This window comes from Rattus norvegicus, chromosome 7 (assembly GCF_036323735.1).
Source record: "Rattus norvegicus strain BN/NHsdMcwi chromosome 7, GRCr8, whole genome shotgun sequence".
NCBI lineage: Eukaryota > Metazoa > Chordata > Mammalia > Rodentia > Muridae > Rattus > Rattus norvegicus.
Window position 1 is genome coordinate 86,851,100 of NC_086025.1, and position 18,114 is coordinate 86,869,213.

Consider the following 18,114-nt stretch of genomic DNA (forward strand, 5'->3'; position numbering starts at 1 on the left):
TAAATATCTATGCCCCTAATTCAAGGACACCTACGTACGTAAAAGAAACCTTACTAAAGCTCAAAACACACATTGAACCTCATACAATAGTAGTGGGAGATTTCAACACCCCACTCTCATCAATGGACAGATCATGGAAACAGAAATTAAACAGAGACGTAGACAGACTAAGAGAAGTCATGAGCCAAATGGACTTAACGGATATTTATAGAACATTCTATCCTAAAGCAAAAGGATATACCTTCTTCTCAGCTCCTCATGGTACTTTCTCCAAAATTGACCATATAATTGGTCAAAAAACGGGCCTCAACAGGTACAGAAAGATAGAAATAATCCCATGCGTGCTATCGGACCACCATGGCCTAAAACTGGTCTTCAAGAACAATAAGGGAAGAATGCCCACATATACGTGGAAATTGCACAATGCTCTACTCAATGATAACCTGGTCAAGGAAGAAACAAAGAAAGAAATTAAAGACTTTTTAGAATTTAATGAAAATGAAGGTACACCATACCCAAATTATGGGACACAATGCAAGCTGTGCTAAGAGGAAAACTCATAGCGCTGAGTGCCTGCAGAAAGAAATAGGAAAGAGCATATGTCAGCAGCTTGACAGCACACCTAAAAGCTCTAGGACAAAAAGAAGGAAATACACCCAGGAGGAGTAGAAGGCAGGAAATAATCAAACTCAGAGCTGAAATCAACCAAGTAGAAACAAAAAGGACCATAGAAAGAATCAACAGAACCAAAAGTTGGTTCTTTGAGAAAATCAACAAGATAGATAAACCCATAGCCAGACTAACGAGAGGACACAGAGAGTGCGTCCAAATTAACAAAATCAGAAATGAAAAGGGAGACATAACTACAGATTCAGAGGAAATTCAAAAATTATCAGATCTTACTATAAAAGCCTGTATTCAACAAAAATTGAAAATCTGCAGGAAATGGACAATTTCCTAGACAGATACCAGGTACCGAAGTTAAATCAGGAACAGATAAACCAGTTAAACAACCCCATAACTCCTAAGGAAATAGAAGCACTCATTAAAGTTTTCCCAACCAAAAAGAGCGCAGGTCCAGACGGGATTAGTGCAGAATTCTATCAAACCTTCATAGAAGACCTCGTTTCAATATTATCCAAACTATTCCACAAAATTGAAACAGATGGAGCCCTACCGAATTCCTTCTACGAAGCCACAATTACTCTTATACCTAAACCACACAAAGACCCAACAAAGAAAGAGAACTTCAGACCAATTTCCCTTATGAATATCGACGCAAAAATACTCAATAAAATTCTGGCAAACCGAATCCAAGTGCACATCAAAACAATCATCCACCATGATCAAGTAGGCTTCATCCCAGGCATGCAGGGATGGTTTAACATACGGAAAACCATCAATGTGATCCATTATATAAACAAACTGAAAGAACAAAACCACATGATCATTTCATTAGATGCTGAGAAAGCATTTGACAAAATTCAACACCCCTTCATGATAAAAGTCCTGGAAAGAATAGGAATTCAAGGCCCATACCTAAACATAGTAAAAGCCATATACAGCAAACCAGTTGCTAACATTAAACTAAATGGAGAGAAACTTGAAGCAATCCCACTAAAATCAGGGACTAGACAAGGCTGCCCACTCTCTCCCTACTTATTCAATATAGTTCTTGAAGTTCTAGCCAGAGCAATCAGACAACAAAAGGAGGTCAAGGGGATAGAGATCGGAAAAGAAGAGGTCAAAATATCACTATTTGCAGATGATATGATAGTATATTTAAGTGATCCCAAAAGTTCCACCAGAGAACTACTAAAGCTGATAAACAACTTCAGCAAAGTGGCTGGGTATAAAATTAACTCAAATAAATCAGTTGCCTTCCTCTATACAAAAGAGAAACAAGCCGAGAAAGAAATTAGGGAAACAACACCCTTCATAATAGACCCAAATAATATAAAGTACCTCGGTGTGATTTTAACCAAGCAAGTAAAAGATCTGTACAATAAGAACTTCAAGACACTGAGGAAAGAAATTGAAGAAGACCTCAGAAGATGGAAAGATCTCCCATGCTCATGGATTGGCAGGATTAATATAGTAAAAATGGCCATTTTACCAAAAGCAATCTACAGATTCAATGCAATCCCCATCAAAATACCAATCCAATTCTTCAAAGAGTTAGACAGAACAATTTGCAAATTCATCTGGAATAACAAAAAACCCAGGATAGCTAAAGTTATCCTCAACAATAAAAGGACTTCAGGGGGAATCACTATCCCTGAACTCAAGCAGTATTACAGAGCAATAGTGATAAAAACTGCATGGTATTGGTACAGAGACAGACAGATAGACCAATGCAATAGAATTGAAGACCCAGAAATGAACCCACACATCTATGGTCACTTGATTTTTGACAAAGGAGCCAAAACCATCCAATGGAAAAAAGATAGCATTTTCAGCAAATGGTGCTGGTTCAACTGGAGGTCAACATGTAGAAGAATGCAGATCGATCCATGCTTATCACCCTTATCACACAAAGCTTAAGTCAAAGTGGATCAAGGACCTCCACATCAAACCAGACACACTCAAACTAATAGAAGAAAAACTAGGGAAGCATCTGGAACACATGGGCACTGGAAAAAATTTCCTGAACAAAACACCAATGGCTTACGCTCTAAGATCAAGAATCGTCAAATGGGATCTCATAAACCTGCAAAGCTTCTGTAAGGCAAAGGACACTGTGGTTAGGACAAAACGGCAACCAACAGATTGGGAAAAGATCTTTACCAATCCTACAACAGATAGAGGCCTTATATCCAAAATATACAAAGAACTCAAGAAGTTAGACCGCAGGGAAACAAATAACCCTATTAAAAAATGGGGTTCAGAGCTAAACAAAGAATTCACAATTGAGGAATTCCGAATGGCTGAGAAACACCTAAAGAAATGTTCAACATCTTTAGTCATAAGGGAAATGCAAATCAAAACAACCCTGAGATTTCACCTCACACCAGTGAGAATGGCTAAGATCAAAAACTCAGGGGACAACAGATGCTGGCGAGGATGTGGAGAAAGAGGAACACTCCTCCATTGTTGGTGGGATTGCAGACTGGTAAAACCATTCTGGAAATCAGTCTGGAGGTTCCTCAGAAAATTGGACATTGAACTGCCTGAGGATCCAGCTATACCTCTCTTGGGCATATACCCAAAAGATGCCTCAACATATAAAAGAGACACGTGCTCCACTATGTTCATCGCAGCCTTATTTATAATAGCCAGAAACTGGAAAGAACCCAGATGCCCTTCAACAGAGGAATGGATACAGAAAATGTGGTACATCTACACAATGGAATATTACTCAGGTATCAAAAACGAGTTTATGAAATTCGTAGGCAAATGGTTGGAACTGGAAAATATCATCCTGAGTGAGCTAAGCCAATCACAGAAAGACATACATGGTATGCACTCATTGATAAGTGGCTATTAGCCCAAATGCTTGAATTACCCTAGATCCGTAGAACAAACAAAACTCAAGACGGATGATCAAAATGTGAATGCTTCACTCCTTCTTTAAATGAGGAAAAAGAATACCCTTGCAGGGAAGGGAGAGGCAAAGATTAAAACAGAGACTGAAGGAACACTCATTCAGAGCCTGCCCCACATGTGGCCCATACATATACAGCCACCCAATTAGACAAGATGGATGAAGCAAATAAGTGCAGACTGACAGGAGCCGGATGTAGATCGCTCCTGAGAAACACAGCCAGAATACAGCAAATACAGAGGCGAATGCCAGCAGCAAACCACTGTATTGAGAATAGGACCCCCGTTGAAGGAATCAGAGAAAGAACTGGAAGAGCTTGAAGGGGCTCGAGACCCCATATGTACAACAATGCCAAGCAACCAGAGCTTCCAGGGACTAAGCCACTACCCAGAGACTATACATGGACTGACCCTGGACTCTGACCTCATAGGTAGCAATGAATATCCTAGTAAGAGCACCAGTGGAAGGGGAAGCCCTGGGTCCTGCTAAGATTGAACCCCCAGTGAACTAGACTGTGGGCGGGAGGGTGGCAATGTGGGGAGGGTTGGGAGGGGAACACCCATAAGGAAGGGGAGGGGGGAGGGGGATGTTTGCCCGGAAACCGGGAAAGGGAATAACACTCGAAATGTATATAAGAAATACTCAAGTTAATAAAAAAAAGTGCCTCACAAAAAAAAAAAAATAAAGTTAAAGGCATATCAGCAAGTGACATTCAAATTTAAATTACTTAGTTTACCCATTCTTCTGAACTCACTACAAAGGGTTCTCTGAGAACAAACTCGGAAGAAGCATAGCAAACAGCTGATACCCTTTTTTATATCTCCCTCTGCATGTATCTATCCTTCCACAAAGCTTATCTTTCCGGTGCTATGTCCTCTCGTCTAGGTCAGTGGTTCTCACCTTTCCTAATGCTGTACTCTTTCATACAGCTCCTCAAGTTATGGTGACCTCCAACCATAAAATAATTTTGTTACTACCTCATAACTGTAATGAAGTACAATATATCCGGATATGCAGGACATCCAATATGTGACCCACAAAAGAACCTCGGCCTACAGGTTGAGAACCACTGTTCTAGGCAACCAGACTATTACTGGATTAGTCTAAATGCAACAGTAGCATGAATTTTGGTTGACCCACATTTCTCCAATAACCATATGCATACCATTCCTGTATCTGCTTATTGAAAACTACCCAATGCTCTCAAAACCACTTACTTCATCATCCTTTCATTTAAAACGATGCATGATGGGCAACAAAAGAAGAAAAAGTATAGTCGATGGAAGTTTATATCTATCAAATTATATGTATACATAAGTAACATATATTGGGACTTAGGTTTTTCTTCAAATTTTAGATATTTTGACACTTCAGAGGTATAAGAATCTTTGTTTTACTCACCACCCTCTTATGAGTCAAACAGCCTTAGTAGCCCAAATTGAAATTCTCTGCTCTATATTTTAAATCATTCTATCCTCAAGTAGTTAAAAGAGTTTTCAAAGTCTATAAAGTATAAACATGCATTCATTCAGTTAAATAAAGGTATATTTAAAAACAATTCCCCTCTGTTGGCCAATGAAAAGCAAAGTAAAAGAAAATTTATCAAAACCGCCTCTCCATCATCGGCCACATTAAGTTTGGAATGACTTGAATTCTAAGACCTCCTCAGAGTTACTGGTAAGCTGAGGGCAGCCAGGACGATAGTATTCAGTTGTGCGGCCTGCACACCACATAACTCTGGAGGGAACAATTGTGCTCTGACCAGTGTGAGTGGTACTCTCTGGGGCTGTACAGTAGGCAGTCTCTGCAGCAGTATGTGATAACCTTGAAGTTAGCTGCAGTAATTCTATTTGTGCATCCATTACTTATTTATGCATCCTTCTCTCCAGTGAGCAATAAAAAAAAGTTTTAGAGAGAAGTAGTTTCTAAGGCTACCTACTTTTTTTTTCTCTTTTAATGCAGGAAATTCTGTAAGGAAACAACAACAAACTTTTTCTGGCTCTCTTCTGTGGCAATAATAACATGTTCGGTTTTCCCATGTTCCCCGGGGGCACCCACCCACCAGGAAGCAGCAGGGTACCTTGTGTGAGTAACTGCAGGTTTCTGACTTCTTCCCGAACCTTCAGTTGGAGCACCTGCTGCAGGATGTGCTGTCGCTGGTTCTCCTGGGCGACCCCCATGCGCTCCAGCTTCTTGTCTGTGAGTCTCAGCAGGGCTCGCCCTGCAGGGGTTTCAGAAATGGAGAAAGAGACAAGTGAGCAGTGCCCTGGAGAATGGCTTCCATCTCAGTTTTCGCTAGTCCCCCGACCCAAACACTAAAAGGTGGATTAGTAAGTGGAGCTGATTTAGAACGGGAGACCCCCATGGTCTACGCTGATAGAACTGATGACTTGCACGGAGAAAATTCACCCATGCCAAAAAGAGCCCCGAGTTTTATGTAACAGTGGCCATCCTCAGCAAACCCACACAATGAAGGAGGCAAAGTAGCAAACTTTTACTTGCATATTTGGGTCACCCATTGCAGGTTTCCATGGAAACAATGCTCTTCACTGGGTGATAAGTTCTCAGGCTGGCCAATGGAGCCCTTTACTCACACCCCAGCTGCAGAACTAGATGCTCGCACTACGCTTATGGGAACTCCAGCAGAAACGATGTTTTTGTGAAACTCGCAGTTAAGGTGCAGTTTTAATCTGCGGAGATACAGTTCTCTGGCTCCAGCTGTGGGAAGCTCTGCTCACCCCAACATTTGCTGAGATCAAAAAGGCCCACAAGAAAAAGGTGAGAAGAGACAAGAGAGGGTTGCAATTCAGGAGAGCAAAACCCGGAGTGCTGGTGCCCATGATGCCACATATCTTGGTCTTGACAATTCAGCATGGCTCCCTTTCAGCTCCATGTTTTGCCACCCCCCCCCAGATATTTTTGTTTTTCTTCTACCTTGATTTCTATGCGATCTCAAAATTATGCCCTACTGTGCATTTACCATGCAATAAGCATACTTCATCCCAAGGCTTATTACAAGGGAGGGATCCTCTTAAATGCCCGCAGCACCATTTACTCTCTTTCCACAGCCCCTGGCTGTCACACCTGCAGTTCTGTCAACATTTCTAGCACGAGGAAGACACAGAAGCAGCTGCCTGCGGTCAATGGACAAAGTCTGTGGGTTTAATTTTACATAGACTCTGGAAACTGTTGAGAAGTCCACACCCATATCTTGGGTGTGTGCTGTTCTTTTCCTAAACACTACTCTTTCTTCCTTAGTATCCATGCTTTAATCTACATTAGAATTGCTCCTTAATAAACCGTTACTTCGCTTCTTTATGGAAAAAGAAATAAAATGTTCTATCGCTTTAGCAAAGAAACCGAACAACTAGAAGGCGAAGTTAATGGGCATTTCCATCCAAGGAACAAGAAAGCGTGAATGTAGCTGATGAACGGGGAGCTTGTGAATAGACCCAGGTGAGAGGAGACGAACAGCTAGGAGAGTCAACTCTAGTCAGTTTCATCTTTCCTTCTGTTTAACCCTTGCACAGAACACCATTCAGGATGATCTAGGTTACATGCTGCATATGACGGCTTAAAACTATACAGCAAAGCTTACTGCATTATCCTGAACATTTTGTTTGGTCTTGTTTGCTTTTGAGACAGGGCATTATCAAGTAGCCCATGCTCACCTCAAACTTAAAATACTCTTGCCTTATAATCTCAAGTACAGATAATTTTGGTAGGCTACATCCCCTGGCTCTGTTCTACACGTTGACTTCAAGTTTCTCTTACTTGAACTTGATAATCTAAACAACCAAAGTGAAAGTTAGAGAAAGGTACTATGCATCTCATCTAATTGATGGAATGCGTGGCCTACAGCTATTTATTAGCCAGAAAAAATTACATGATCCTTCCTACTCAGAAAAGAGCCTACTGTATACTGTGATGTGCTATCATTCCCTCCAATGTCCTGTCCAGAAGTGAGGTGGCTAGGAGAAGCAGAAATATTGGATGGAAATATTGATGACATGGCCCTGGACCATTGTCTGGGAGGAAACTCTCTCTCCATGTATGTATGTATGTATGTATGTATGTATGTATGTATGTACGTACGTGTAGGGACAGTAGTCTCCAGCTTCTGTGGCATTTACATCTAAAGGAAGAAGCCTCATAAGCACAGCTGGGGCTTGGTACCACCAGATGATCACAGTGACCATGGAAAACTAACAAAAGAACAAAAGCAGACTCAAGCCCCTTCCATTGCCTTCTGCAGCAAGGTAGAGCAACAACCCTGGAAGGTGTTATAGTCCCATTTGTTACCTTGCATGGCCAAAGAGGCTTTGCAAAGGTGTGTAAAGTGTAAGGACCCTAAGATGAGAGGCAGCTCCTCAAGTCTGACTACAGTGGTAGAGAGAGAACTGGTGTAGTAATGCAAACAGAAGTCAGAATGAAGTGGTCACAGATTCTAGAGGTTAAGAACACAAATAATCTTGCACAGGCTCAAGTCTGAAAAGAACAAACAAACAAACAAGCAAAACCATGAAGGTGGGAGGTAGACACAAAGTCTCAGTGCTAACTGAGAAGATATTGACAATGGATGACTTCTGGGGAAAGGAAAATCAGTTTTCTTTAAGGGTGTGATGACCATGGCCTAGTAGGTAAACCATGCTCTAGGGGATGACCCCACACTCAATGGGATTTGCACAACATAAATTTAACTCAATGGGCTAAAACTGAGAGAAAGGGCATGAAATTTGATGGGTAAGGAGATGGGGTGGGCCTCTAGAAGCTAGGGGAGGGAGGATGTACATGGTCAAAATTCATGTATATGAACAAAATATGCAATTCAAAATGAATGAATTTTTAAAGTAACTCACTATAAATAGCACTATATTTCTTTTTACAATTTCTATATGGAGGTCATGATGAAGTGTTGAGGAACAGTAATTTTGAGTTCTAGGTCTGTCTGTGGATGTGACACTGGGACTTGGGAGAGAGACAAGGGAATAACAGTGTCAAGGAGGTCAGAGGAATGGCAAATATCACAGCATCAGTGAGAGAAAAATAAGACAATGGTAGGAAGGGTCTTAGGTTCAGCTGGGACAGGGTTCCAAAGAGCCTGGCAGGCTTGGGGCAGACTGGAATGGACTGTATGTGACATGTGAACAGTTTTGAGCAGAGGGGACTTAGGCATGATGTCAGGTCTTCATGGGATATTTCTGGTTCTTATGAGCAAAATAGATGGGAGGCTGGGACATGGAGAAGCGTCAAAACAGGAAGTGACGGTGCCTTGGAGCCAGGTGCAAGAGCACAATTCCTAAGGATCCTGGATCTATTTTTATGACTTTATAATTCCTAGAAGGAGCACGGAGGAAAAGAGGACCTCAGTTACCACTTGGGTTTCCAGACTTATCCACAATGGCTGGCGACCCCTTTTATGTTCAGGAAACTGAGTCATTGCTCTAGGAAAGGCAGGAAATCATGGTCTATTCCTGCCAGTCTATCTCCAGCAGACATCTGGGATCCGCAAGAGTAATGAAGCTGTTAGAACTAAAATAGGGCAATTAAAATGTCCTTTCTTCCCCTTAATGCTCTCATTCCCTCATTCCTTCAATATTCTCAGTAAGCCCCTAAAGCATTGAGTCATCAGATACAAGGTGAGCTTTGGTAGATCATGATACAAGATAAACACAGATGTATGGGTTTATCTCTGTGATTCAAGCTCTATACTGATTATCTAGAACAGATGCTGCCACTGTTGAAAATATTCCCAGGACCCCCTTGACTTGGGCTAGGGAATATTCAATAAAGATGTTCACACGGTGAAAAATTACATGTGGTGTTATGGTTGCAACCTTGAAAAATTTGACTGTTGCTGAAACTGAAACTTCAGTCTATCCACAAAGGCTTTATTGGGTATGGTCATCTAGCATGGCAATTCTATAACCGAAGGCATGATGGTTAACTTCCTAAACCAACTTGGCTAGACTGTGCACTATCCTGATATTGAGTTACTTAGTATTCTGAATGTTTCCAGCACCTTCCTGGCAGAGCTCTCACCTGTCCATTCCATTTTAAATTTGTAGCCCTTTAAAAATTATTGTAAATTCATAAGTGCAACTTGCTGAGTTCACTTAAGTGGAATCCCATGTATGTGTTTTAGGGCTGACCACTTGGTATTGAGGCTCATCCCTAGGGAAGACTGATTCTTTTTTTTTTTTAACGTTAAAATTTATTAAAACTCTGAAACGCGTTCTATATTCTGTGCTGTGGATACTCCTTTTATTATTATCATATCTTGCCTTTTACACTTTTAGCCTGAAGTATAACTTTTTAACGAATTATTTCTCTGTCTTTTATTGTGATAAAATACATTGAACATACATTTGACCCACTTGTAGCTATGCACTTTAGATTTAGTGACGGTGAGTGAGTTACTAATCTTGCAGATTTTAGGCAATGGGTTTTTTTTTTTTGTTTGTTTGTTTGTTTGTTTTTGTTAAGATTTCTGCCAGATTCCCGAGGCCACTGGAGGGCAAGGAGTTGATGCTTGCCATTGTATCAATGCGTCCAAAATTCTTTTCGTATTTAAAGCTTTTAGATAGATTGAATTTTGTTTTTTTTTTTTTTTTTTATTAACTTGAGTATTTCTTATATACATTTCGAGTGTTATTCCCTTTCCCGGTTTCCGGGCAAATATCGCCCTCCCCTCTCCCCTTCCTTGGGTGTTCCCCTCCCAACCCTCCCCCCATTGCCGCCCTCCCCCCCATAGTCTAGTTCACTGGTGGTTCAGTCTTAGCAGGACCCAGGGCTTCCCCTTCCACTGGTGCTCTTACTAGGATATTCATTGCTACCTATGGGGTCAGAGTCCAGGGTCAGTCCATGTATAGTCTTTAGGTAGTGGCTTAGTCCCTGGAAGCTCTGGTTGCTTGACATTGTTGTACATATGGGGTCTCGAGCCCCTTCAAGCTCTTCCAGTTCTTTCTCTGATTCCTTCAACGGGGGTCCTATTCTCAGTTCAGTGGTTTGCTGCTGGCATTCGCCTCTGTATTTGCTGTATTCTGGCTGTGTCTCTCAGGAGCGATCTACATCCGGCTCCTGTCAGTCTGCACTTCTTTGCTTCATCCATCTTGTCTAATTGGGTGGCTGTATATGTATGGGCCACATGTGGGGCAGGCTCTGAAGGGTTGTTCCTTCAGTCTCTGTTTTAATCTTTGCCTCTCTCTTCCCTGCCAAGGGTATTCTTGTTCCCCTTTTAAAGAAGGAATAAAGCATTCATGTTTTGATCATCCGTCTTGAGTTTCGTTTGTTCTAGGGATCTAGGGTAATTCAAGCATTTGGGCTAATAGCCACTTATCAATGAGTGCATACCATGTGTGTCTTTCTGTGATTGGGTTAGCTCACTCAGGATGATATTTTCCAGTTCCAAACATTTGCCTACGAATTTCGTAAAGTCGTTGTTTTTCATAGCTGAGTAATATTCCATTGTGTAGATGTACCACATTTTCTGTATCCATTCCTCTGTTGAAGGGCATATGGGGTCTTTCCAGTTTCTGGCTATTATAAATAAGGCTGCAATGAACATAGTGGAGCACGTGTCTCTTTTATATGTTGAGGCGTCTTTTGGGTATATGCCCAAGAGAGGTATAGCTGGATCTTCAGGCAGTTCAATGTCCAATTTTCTGAGGAACCTCCAGACTGATTTCCAGAATGGTTGTACCAGTCTGCAATCCCACCAACAATGGAGGAGTGTTCCTCTTTCTCCACATCCTCGCCAGCATCTGCTGTCACCTGAGTTTTTGATCTTAGCCATTCTCACTGGTGTGAGGTGAAATCTCAGGGTTGTTTTGATTTGCATTTCCCTTATGACTAAAGATGTTGAACATTTCTTTAGGTGTTTCTCAGCCATTCGGAATTCCTCAGCTGTGAATTCTTTGTTTAGCTCTGAACCCCATTTTTTAATAGGGTTATTTGTTTCCCTGCGGTCTAACTTCTTGAGTTCTTTGTATATTTTGGATATAAGGCCTCTATCTGTTGTAGGATTGGTAAAGATCTTTTCCCAATCTGTTGGTTGCCGTTTTGTCCTAACCACAGTGTCCTTTGCCTTACAGAAGCTTTGCAGTTTTATGAGATCCCATTTGTCGATTCTTGATCTTAGAGCATAAGCCATTGGTGTTTTGTTCAGGAAATTTTTTCCAGTGCCCATGTGTTCCAGATGCTTCCCTAGTTTTTCTTCTATTAGTTTGAGTGTGTCTGGTTTGATGTGGAGGTCCTTGATCCACTTTGACTTAAGCTTTGTACAGGGTGATAAGCATGGATTGATCTGCATTCTTCTACTTGTTGACCTCCAGTTGAACCAGCACCATTTGCTGAAAATGCTATCTTTTTTCCATTGGATGGTTTTGGCTCCTTTGTCAAAAATCAAGTGACCATATGTGTGTGGGTTCATTTCTGGGTCTTCAATTCTATTCCATTGGTCTATCTGTCTGTCTCTGTACCAATACCATGCAGTTTTTATCACTATTGCTCTGTAATACTGCTTGAGTTCAGGGATAGTGATTCCCCCTGAAGTCCTTTTATTGTTGAGGATAACTTTAGCTATCCTGGGTTTTTTGTTATTCCAGATGAATTTGCAAATTGTTCTGTCTAACTCTTTGAAGAATTGGATTGATGGGGATTGCATTGAATCTGTAGATTGCCTTTGGTAAAATGGCCATTTTTACTATATTAATCCTGCCAATCCATGAGCATGGGAGATCTTTCCATCTTCTGAGGTCTTCTTCAATTTCTTTCCTCAGTGTCTTGAAGTTCTTACTGTATAGATCTTTTACTTGCTTGGTTAAAGTCACACCGAGGTACTTTATATTATTTGGGTCTATTATGAAGGGTGTCGTTTCCCTAATTTCTTTCTCGGCTTGTTTCTCTTTTGTATAGAGGAAGGCAACTGATTTATTTGAGTTAATTTTATACCCAGCCACTTTGCTGAAGTTGTTTATCAGCTTTAGTAGTTCTCTGGTGGAACTTTTGGGATCACTTAAATATACTATCATATCATCTGCAAATAGTGATATTTTGACCTCTTCTTTTCCGATCTCTATCCCCTTGACCTCCTTTTGTTGTCTGATTGCTCTGGCTAGAACTTCAAGAACTATATTGAATAAGTAGGGAGAGAGTGGGCAGCCTTGTCTAGTCCCTGATTTTAGTGGGATTGCTTCAAGTTTCTCTCCATTTAGGTTAATGTTAGCAACTGGTTTGCTGTATATGGCTTTTACTATGTTTAGGTATGGGCCTTGAATTCCTATTCTTTCCAGGACTTTTATCATGAAGGGGTGTTGAATTTTGTCAAATGCTTTCTCAGCATCTAATGAAATGATCATGTGGTTTTGTTCTTTCAGTTTGTTTATATAATGGATCACGTTAATGGTTTTCCCTATGTTAAACCATCCCTGCATGCCTGGGATGAAGCCTACTTGATCATGGTGGATGATTGTTTTGATGTGCACTTGGATTCGGTTTGCCAGAATTTTATTGAGTATTTTGCGTCGATATTCATAAGGGAAATTGGTCTGAAGTTCTCTTTCTTTGTTGGGTCTTTGTGTGGTTTAGGTAAAAGAGCAATTGTGGCTTCATAGAAGGAATTTGGTAGTGCTCCATCTGTTTCAATTTTGTGGAATAGTTTGGATAATATTGGTATGAGGTCTTCTATGAAGGTCTGATAGAATTCTGCACTAAAACCGTCTGGAACTGGGCTCTTTTTGGTTGGGAGACCTTTTATGACTGCTTCTATTTCCTTAGGAGTTATGGGGTTGTTTAACTGGTTTATCTGTTCCTGATTTAACTTCGGTACCTGGTATCTGTCTAGGAAATTGTCCATTTCCTGCAGATTTTCAAGTTTTGTTGAATATAGGCTTTTATGGTAAGATCTGATGATTTTTTGAATTTCCTCTGAATCTGTAGTTATGTCTCCCTTTTCATTTCTGATTTTGTTAATTTGGACACACTCTCTGTGTCCTCTCGTTAGTCTGGCTAAGGGTTTATCTATCTTGTTGATTTTCTCAAATAACCAACTTTTGGTTCTGTTGATTCTTTCTATGGTCCTTTTTGTTTCTACTTGGTTGATTTCAGCTCTGAGTTTGATTATTTCCTGCCTTCCACTCCTCCTGGGTGTATTTCCTTCTTTTTGTCCTAGAGCTTTTAGGTGTGCTGTCAAGCTGCTGACATATGCTCTTTCCTGTTTCTTTCTGCAGGCACTCAGCGCTATGAGTTTTCCTCTTAGCACAGCTTTCATTGTGTCCCATAAGTTTGGGTATGTTGTACCTTCATTTTCATTAAATTCTAAAAAGTTTTTAATTTCTTTCTTTATTTCTTCCTTGACCAGGTTATCATTGAGTAGAGCATTGTTCAATTTCCACGTATATGTGGGCATTCTTCCCTTATTGTTATTGAAGACCAGTTTTAGGCCGTGGTGGTCCGATAGCACGCATGGGATTATTTCTATCTTTCTGTACCTGTTGAGGCCCGTTTTTTGACCAATTATATGGTCAATTTTGGAGAAAGTACCATGAGGAGCTGAGAAGAAGGTATATCCTTTTGCTTTAGGATAGAATGTTCTATAAATATCCGTTAAGTCCATTTGGCTCATGACTTCTCTTAGTCTGTCGACATCACTGTTTAATTTCTGTTTCTATGATCTGTATATTGATGAGAGTGGGGTCTTGAAATCTCCCACTATTATTGTGTGAGGTGCAATGTGTGTTTTGAGCTTTAGTAAGGTTTCTTTTACGTATGTAGGTGCCCTTGTATTTGGGGCATAGATATTTAGGATTGAGAGTTCATCTTGGTGGATTTTTCCTTTGATGAATATGAAGTGTCCTTCCTTATCTTTTTTGATGACTTTTAATTGAAAATTGATTTTATTTGATATTAGAATGGCTACTCCAGCTTGCTTCTTCTGACCATTTGCTTGGAAAGTTGTTTTCCAGCCTTTCACTCTGAGGTAGTGTCTGTCTTTGTCTCTGAGGTGTATTTTCTGTAGGCAGCAGAATGCAGGGTCCTCGTTGCATATCCAGTTTGTTAATCTATTTCTTTTTATTGGGGAGTTGAGGCCATTGATGTTGAGAGATATTAAGGAATAGTGATTATTGCTTCCTGTTATATTCATATTTGGATGTGAGGTTATGTTTGTGTGCTTTCACTCTCTTTGTTTTGTTGCCAAGACGATTAGTTTCTTGCTTCTTCTAGGGTATAGCTTGCCTCCTTATGTTGGGCTTTACCATTTAGTATCCTTTGTAGGGCTGGATTTGTAGAAACATATTGTGTAAATTTGGTTTTGTCATGGAATATCTTGGTTTCTCCATCTATGTTAATTGAGAGTTTTGCAGGATACAGTAACCTGGGCTGGCATTTGTGTTCTCTTAGGGTCTGTATGACATCAGTCCAGGATCTTCTGGCCTTCATAGTTTCTGGCGAGAAGTCTGGTGTGATTCTGATAGGTCTGCCTTTATATGTTACTTGACCTATTTCCCTTACTGCTTTTAATATTCTTTCCTCATTTTGTGCGTTTGGTGTTTTGACAATTATGTGACGGGAGGTGTTTCTTTTCTGGTCCAATCTATTTGGAGTTCTGTAGGCTTCTTGTATGTCTATGGGTATCTCTTTTTTTAGGTTAGGGAAGTTTTCTTCTATGATTTTGTTGAAGATATTTACTGGTCCTTTGAGCTGGGAGTCTTCACTCTCTTCTATACCTATTATCCTTAGGTTTGATCTTCTCATTGAGTCCTGGATTTCCTGTATGTTTTGGACCAGTAGCTTTTTCTGCTTTACATTATCTTTGACAGTTGAGTCAATGATTTCTATGGAATCTTCTGCTCCTGAGATTCTCTCTTCCATCTCTTGTATTCTGTTGGTGAAGCTTGTATCTACAGCTCCTTGTCTCTTCTTTTGGTTTTCTATATCCAGGGTTGTTTCCATGTGTTCTTTCTTGATTGCTTCTATTTCCATTTTTAATTCCTTCAACTGTTTGATTGTGTTTTCCTGGAATTCTTTCAGGGATTTTTGTGATTCTTTCAGGGATTTTTGTGATTCCTCTCTGTAGGCCTCTACTTGTTTATTAATGTTTTCCTGTGTTTCTCTAAGGGAGTTCTTCACGTCTTTCTTGAAGTCCTCCAGCATCATGATCAAATATGATTTTGAAACTAGATCTTGCTTTTCTGGTGTGTTTGGATATTCCATGTTTGTTTTGGTGGGAGAATTGGGCTCCGATGATGCCATGTAGTCTTGGTTTCTGTTGCTTGTGTTCCTGCGCTTGCCTCTCGCCATCAGATTATCTCTAGTGTTACTTTGTTCTGCTATTTCTGACAGTGGCTAGACTGTCCTATAAGCCTGTGTGTCAGGAGTGCTATAGACCTGTTTTCCTCTCTTTCAGTCAGTTATGGGGACAGAGTGTTCTGCTTTCGGGCGTGTAGTTTTCCCTCTCTACAGGTCTTCAGCTGTTCCTGTGGGCCTGTGTCTTGAGTTCACCAGGCAGCTTTCTTGCAGCAGAAAAGTTGGTCTTACCTGTGGTCCCGAGGCTCAAGTTCGCTCATGGGGTGCTGCCCACGGGCTCTCTGCGGCGGCAGCCGGGAAGACTGATTCTTTCTCGCTCTGAAATCATTAATTACCCAGTATCTCTTCAGCTAAATGTGGGGCCTTCTAAAATTTCACCAGTAAGAACTGGCATGTCAACTGGCACCACTCAGGTTTTATTCAAGCAATTGCATTGTTGAGAGTTCAAGATGTATTTCTCTTGTCATAAACAGATGAGACAGTTAAGTAGCAGATGTTCTGGTCTCTTGTCTCTTACGATCTTTCCACTGCCTCTTCTATGATGTTCCTTGATTGAGGCTCAGGTCATTGAACCTAGAGGAACACCTACTACTAACACTTTTGTAAACCAGTATTATTCTTTACTGTATGTATTCTTCACATATATCCTATGCTCACAGAGAAATATAGCTTATCCCTTTTGCAGCAGACAGAGTCTATTACAGAAAGTGATAACTGGTCAGAATGCAGAGAAACACTGAGCATGAGGTGCTTCCCCAGTTCTTTTTTTTTTTTCTTTTCTTTTTTTCTGGAGCTGGGGACCGAACCCAGGGCCTTGCGCTTCCTAGGCAAGCGCTCTACCACTGAGCTAAATCCCCAACCCCGCTTCCCCAGTTCTTAACCCCCACAACACAGCTGCTACACATAGGCTAGGAGGTTGATGTTTCAAACGAGAGAATAGATAAGGCAGATTGCTTCCTATAATATATAGCAGCTCTTGCCTCTAGTTTAAACCACATTAGCTTCACAGATTTGAAATTTGGCAATTCTTATAACTATGTGGATCAATTTATTTTATCTGTCTGTAAAACTACATACACACACACACACACACACACACACACACACACAATCTGTCAGTCTGTCTCTAGTTACATTTCTCCAGAGAACTGTAATACTATATAAATTTACCTGTCATGTTTCCTATGCTGGCACATAATAGAACTTATAAATACATATTAAATACATATTTTAGCACCGTTTAAGTAATGTAAGATTGTTTTCTTTACCCACATCCTGATCACCTCCCATTTCCAGTCCTTTAAATTATTGTTTTCTCTAATAAGCAATTTGATTGGAAACTCAAATAAAGCAAACATGAGAATCTGCCAATGGTAGGAGGCAGTACCTGCATTAATCAGTGATGAGCATATGAACACATGCTGTCAAAATAGACAAAGATCACAGGCTGCAGATCTGACCTTCCCACAGGCTGAAGGCAGATGAGGGCATTGTTCTGGGTCTTGGCAGACAACCCATTACCAGGTCAGTTGAGCAAGGGACAGTGGGCAGAAAGGACAAGTGAAGTAAAGGAACAAGTACATAGTTTTCTCTGGTTGCTAAACCAAAATACCATGACTACAACAGAAATTTACCCCATAGAGTTATGGAAACCAGAATCTCAACACGCGTTTCAGTGCGCTAAAACCAAGGTTCTTTAGGATCACATGCCCTCCGGAAGCTGACTGGGGGCAATATCTGATCTTCACTATTTTAGCTCTGCCAGTGTTGTTTTGCTTGTGGCTACATCACCATAATTTTTGCCACCATTGCCCATATATAAAACTCTTACTTCTCCTATGACAATAGTAGTATCATTCCATGGTCTGGGATAATTGGTTCACATAAAAATCTTTAGTCCTATCTGCAAAGACTTTCGCTTAGACAATAAGGACAAGTGCCAAGCATTAGGAACTGCTGTCTTTGCAGATCTTCATTCACTCAACTAAAACCTAAAGGAACGCTAGATCCTGCTGCATGTGGCACAGGAATTCGTGTTCACATGGAGAGGTGAGGCTCAGGGAAAGTGGCTTCAGGCAAAGACTTAGGTCTGGATATGTCTCTGATTTCTAAGCCCTGTTTGCTTCTTGGTGTCCTTCGACTTCACAGACAGCTATGCCAGAGGCCACCACAGGTTTTAAAGATAATAACCCCATGCTGTAGGTGAATTTGGAAACGTTAGGGTGGGCTGTAGGTATAGTCTTAGCTTTGTTTCTATAAAGATT

General features: G+C 40.7%; 1 protein-coding gene across 1 annotated transcript in view; it reads right to left on the reverse strand.

Moving 5' to 3' along the window:
* The window catches only part of Samd12 (sterile alpha motif domain containing 12), a 295,171-nt gene that overhangs the window by 192,391 nt on the left and 84,666 nt on the right, over window positions 1-18,114 (reverse strand). The window contains exon 3 of the mRNA NM_001130562.1: window positions 5,625-5,765. Within this exon, the coding sequence (NP_001124034.1) occupies window positions 5,625-5,765 (141 nt within the window). The remainder of the gene's footprint in view (window positions 1-5,624; window positions 5,766-18,114) is intronic.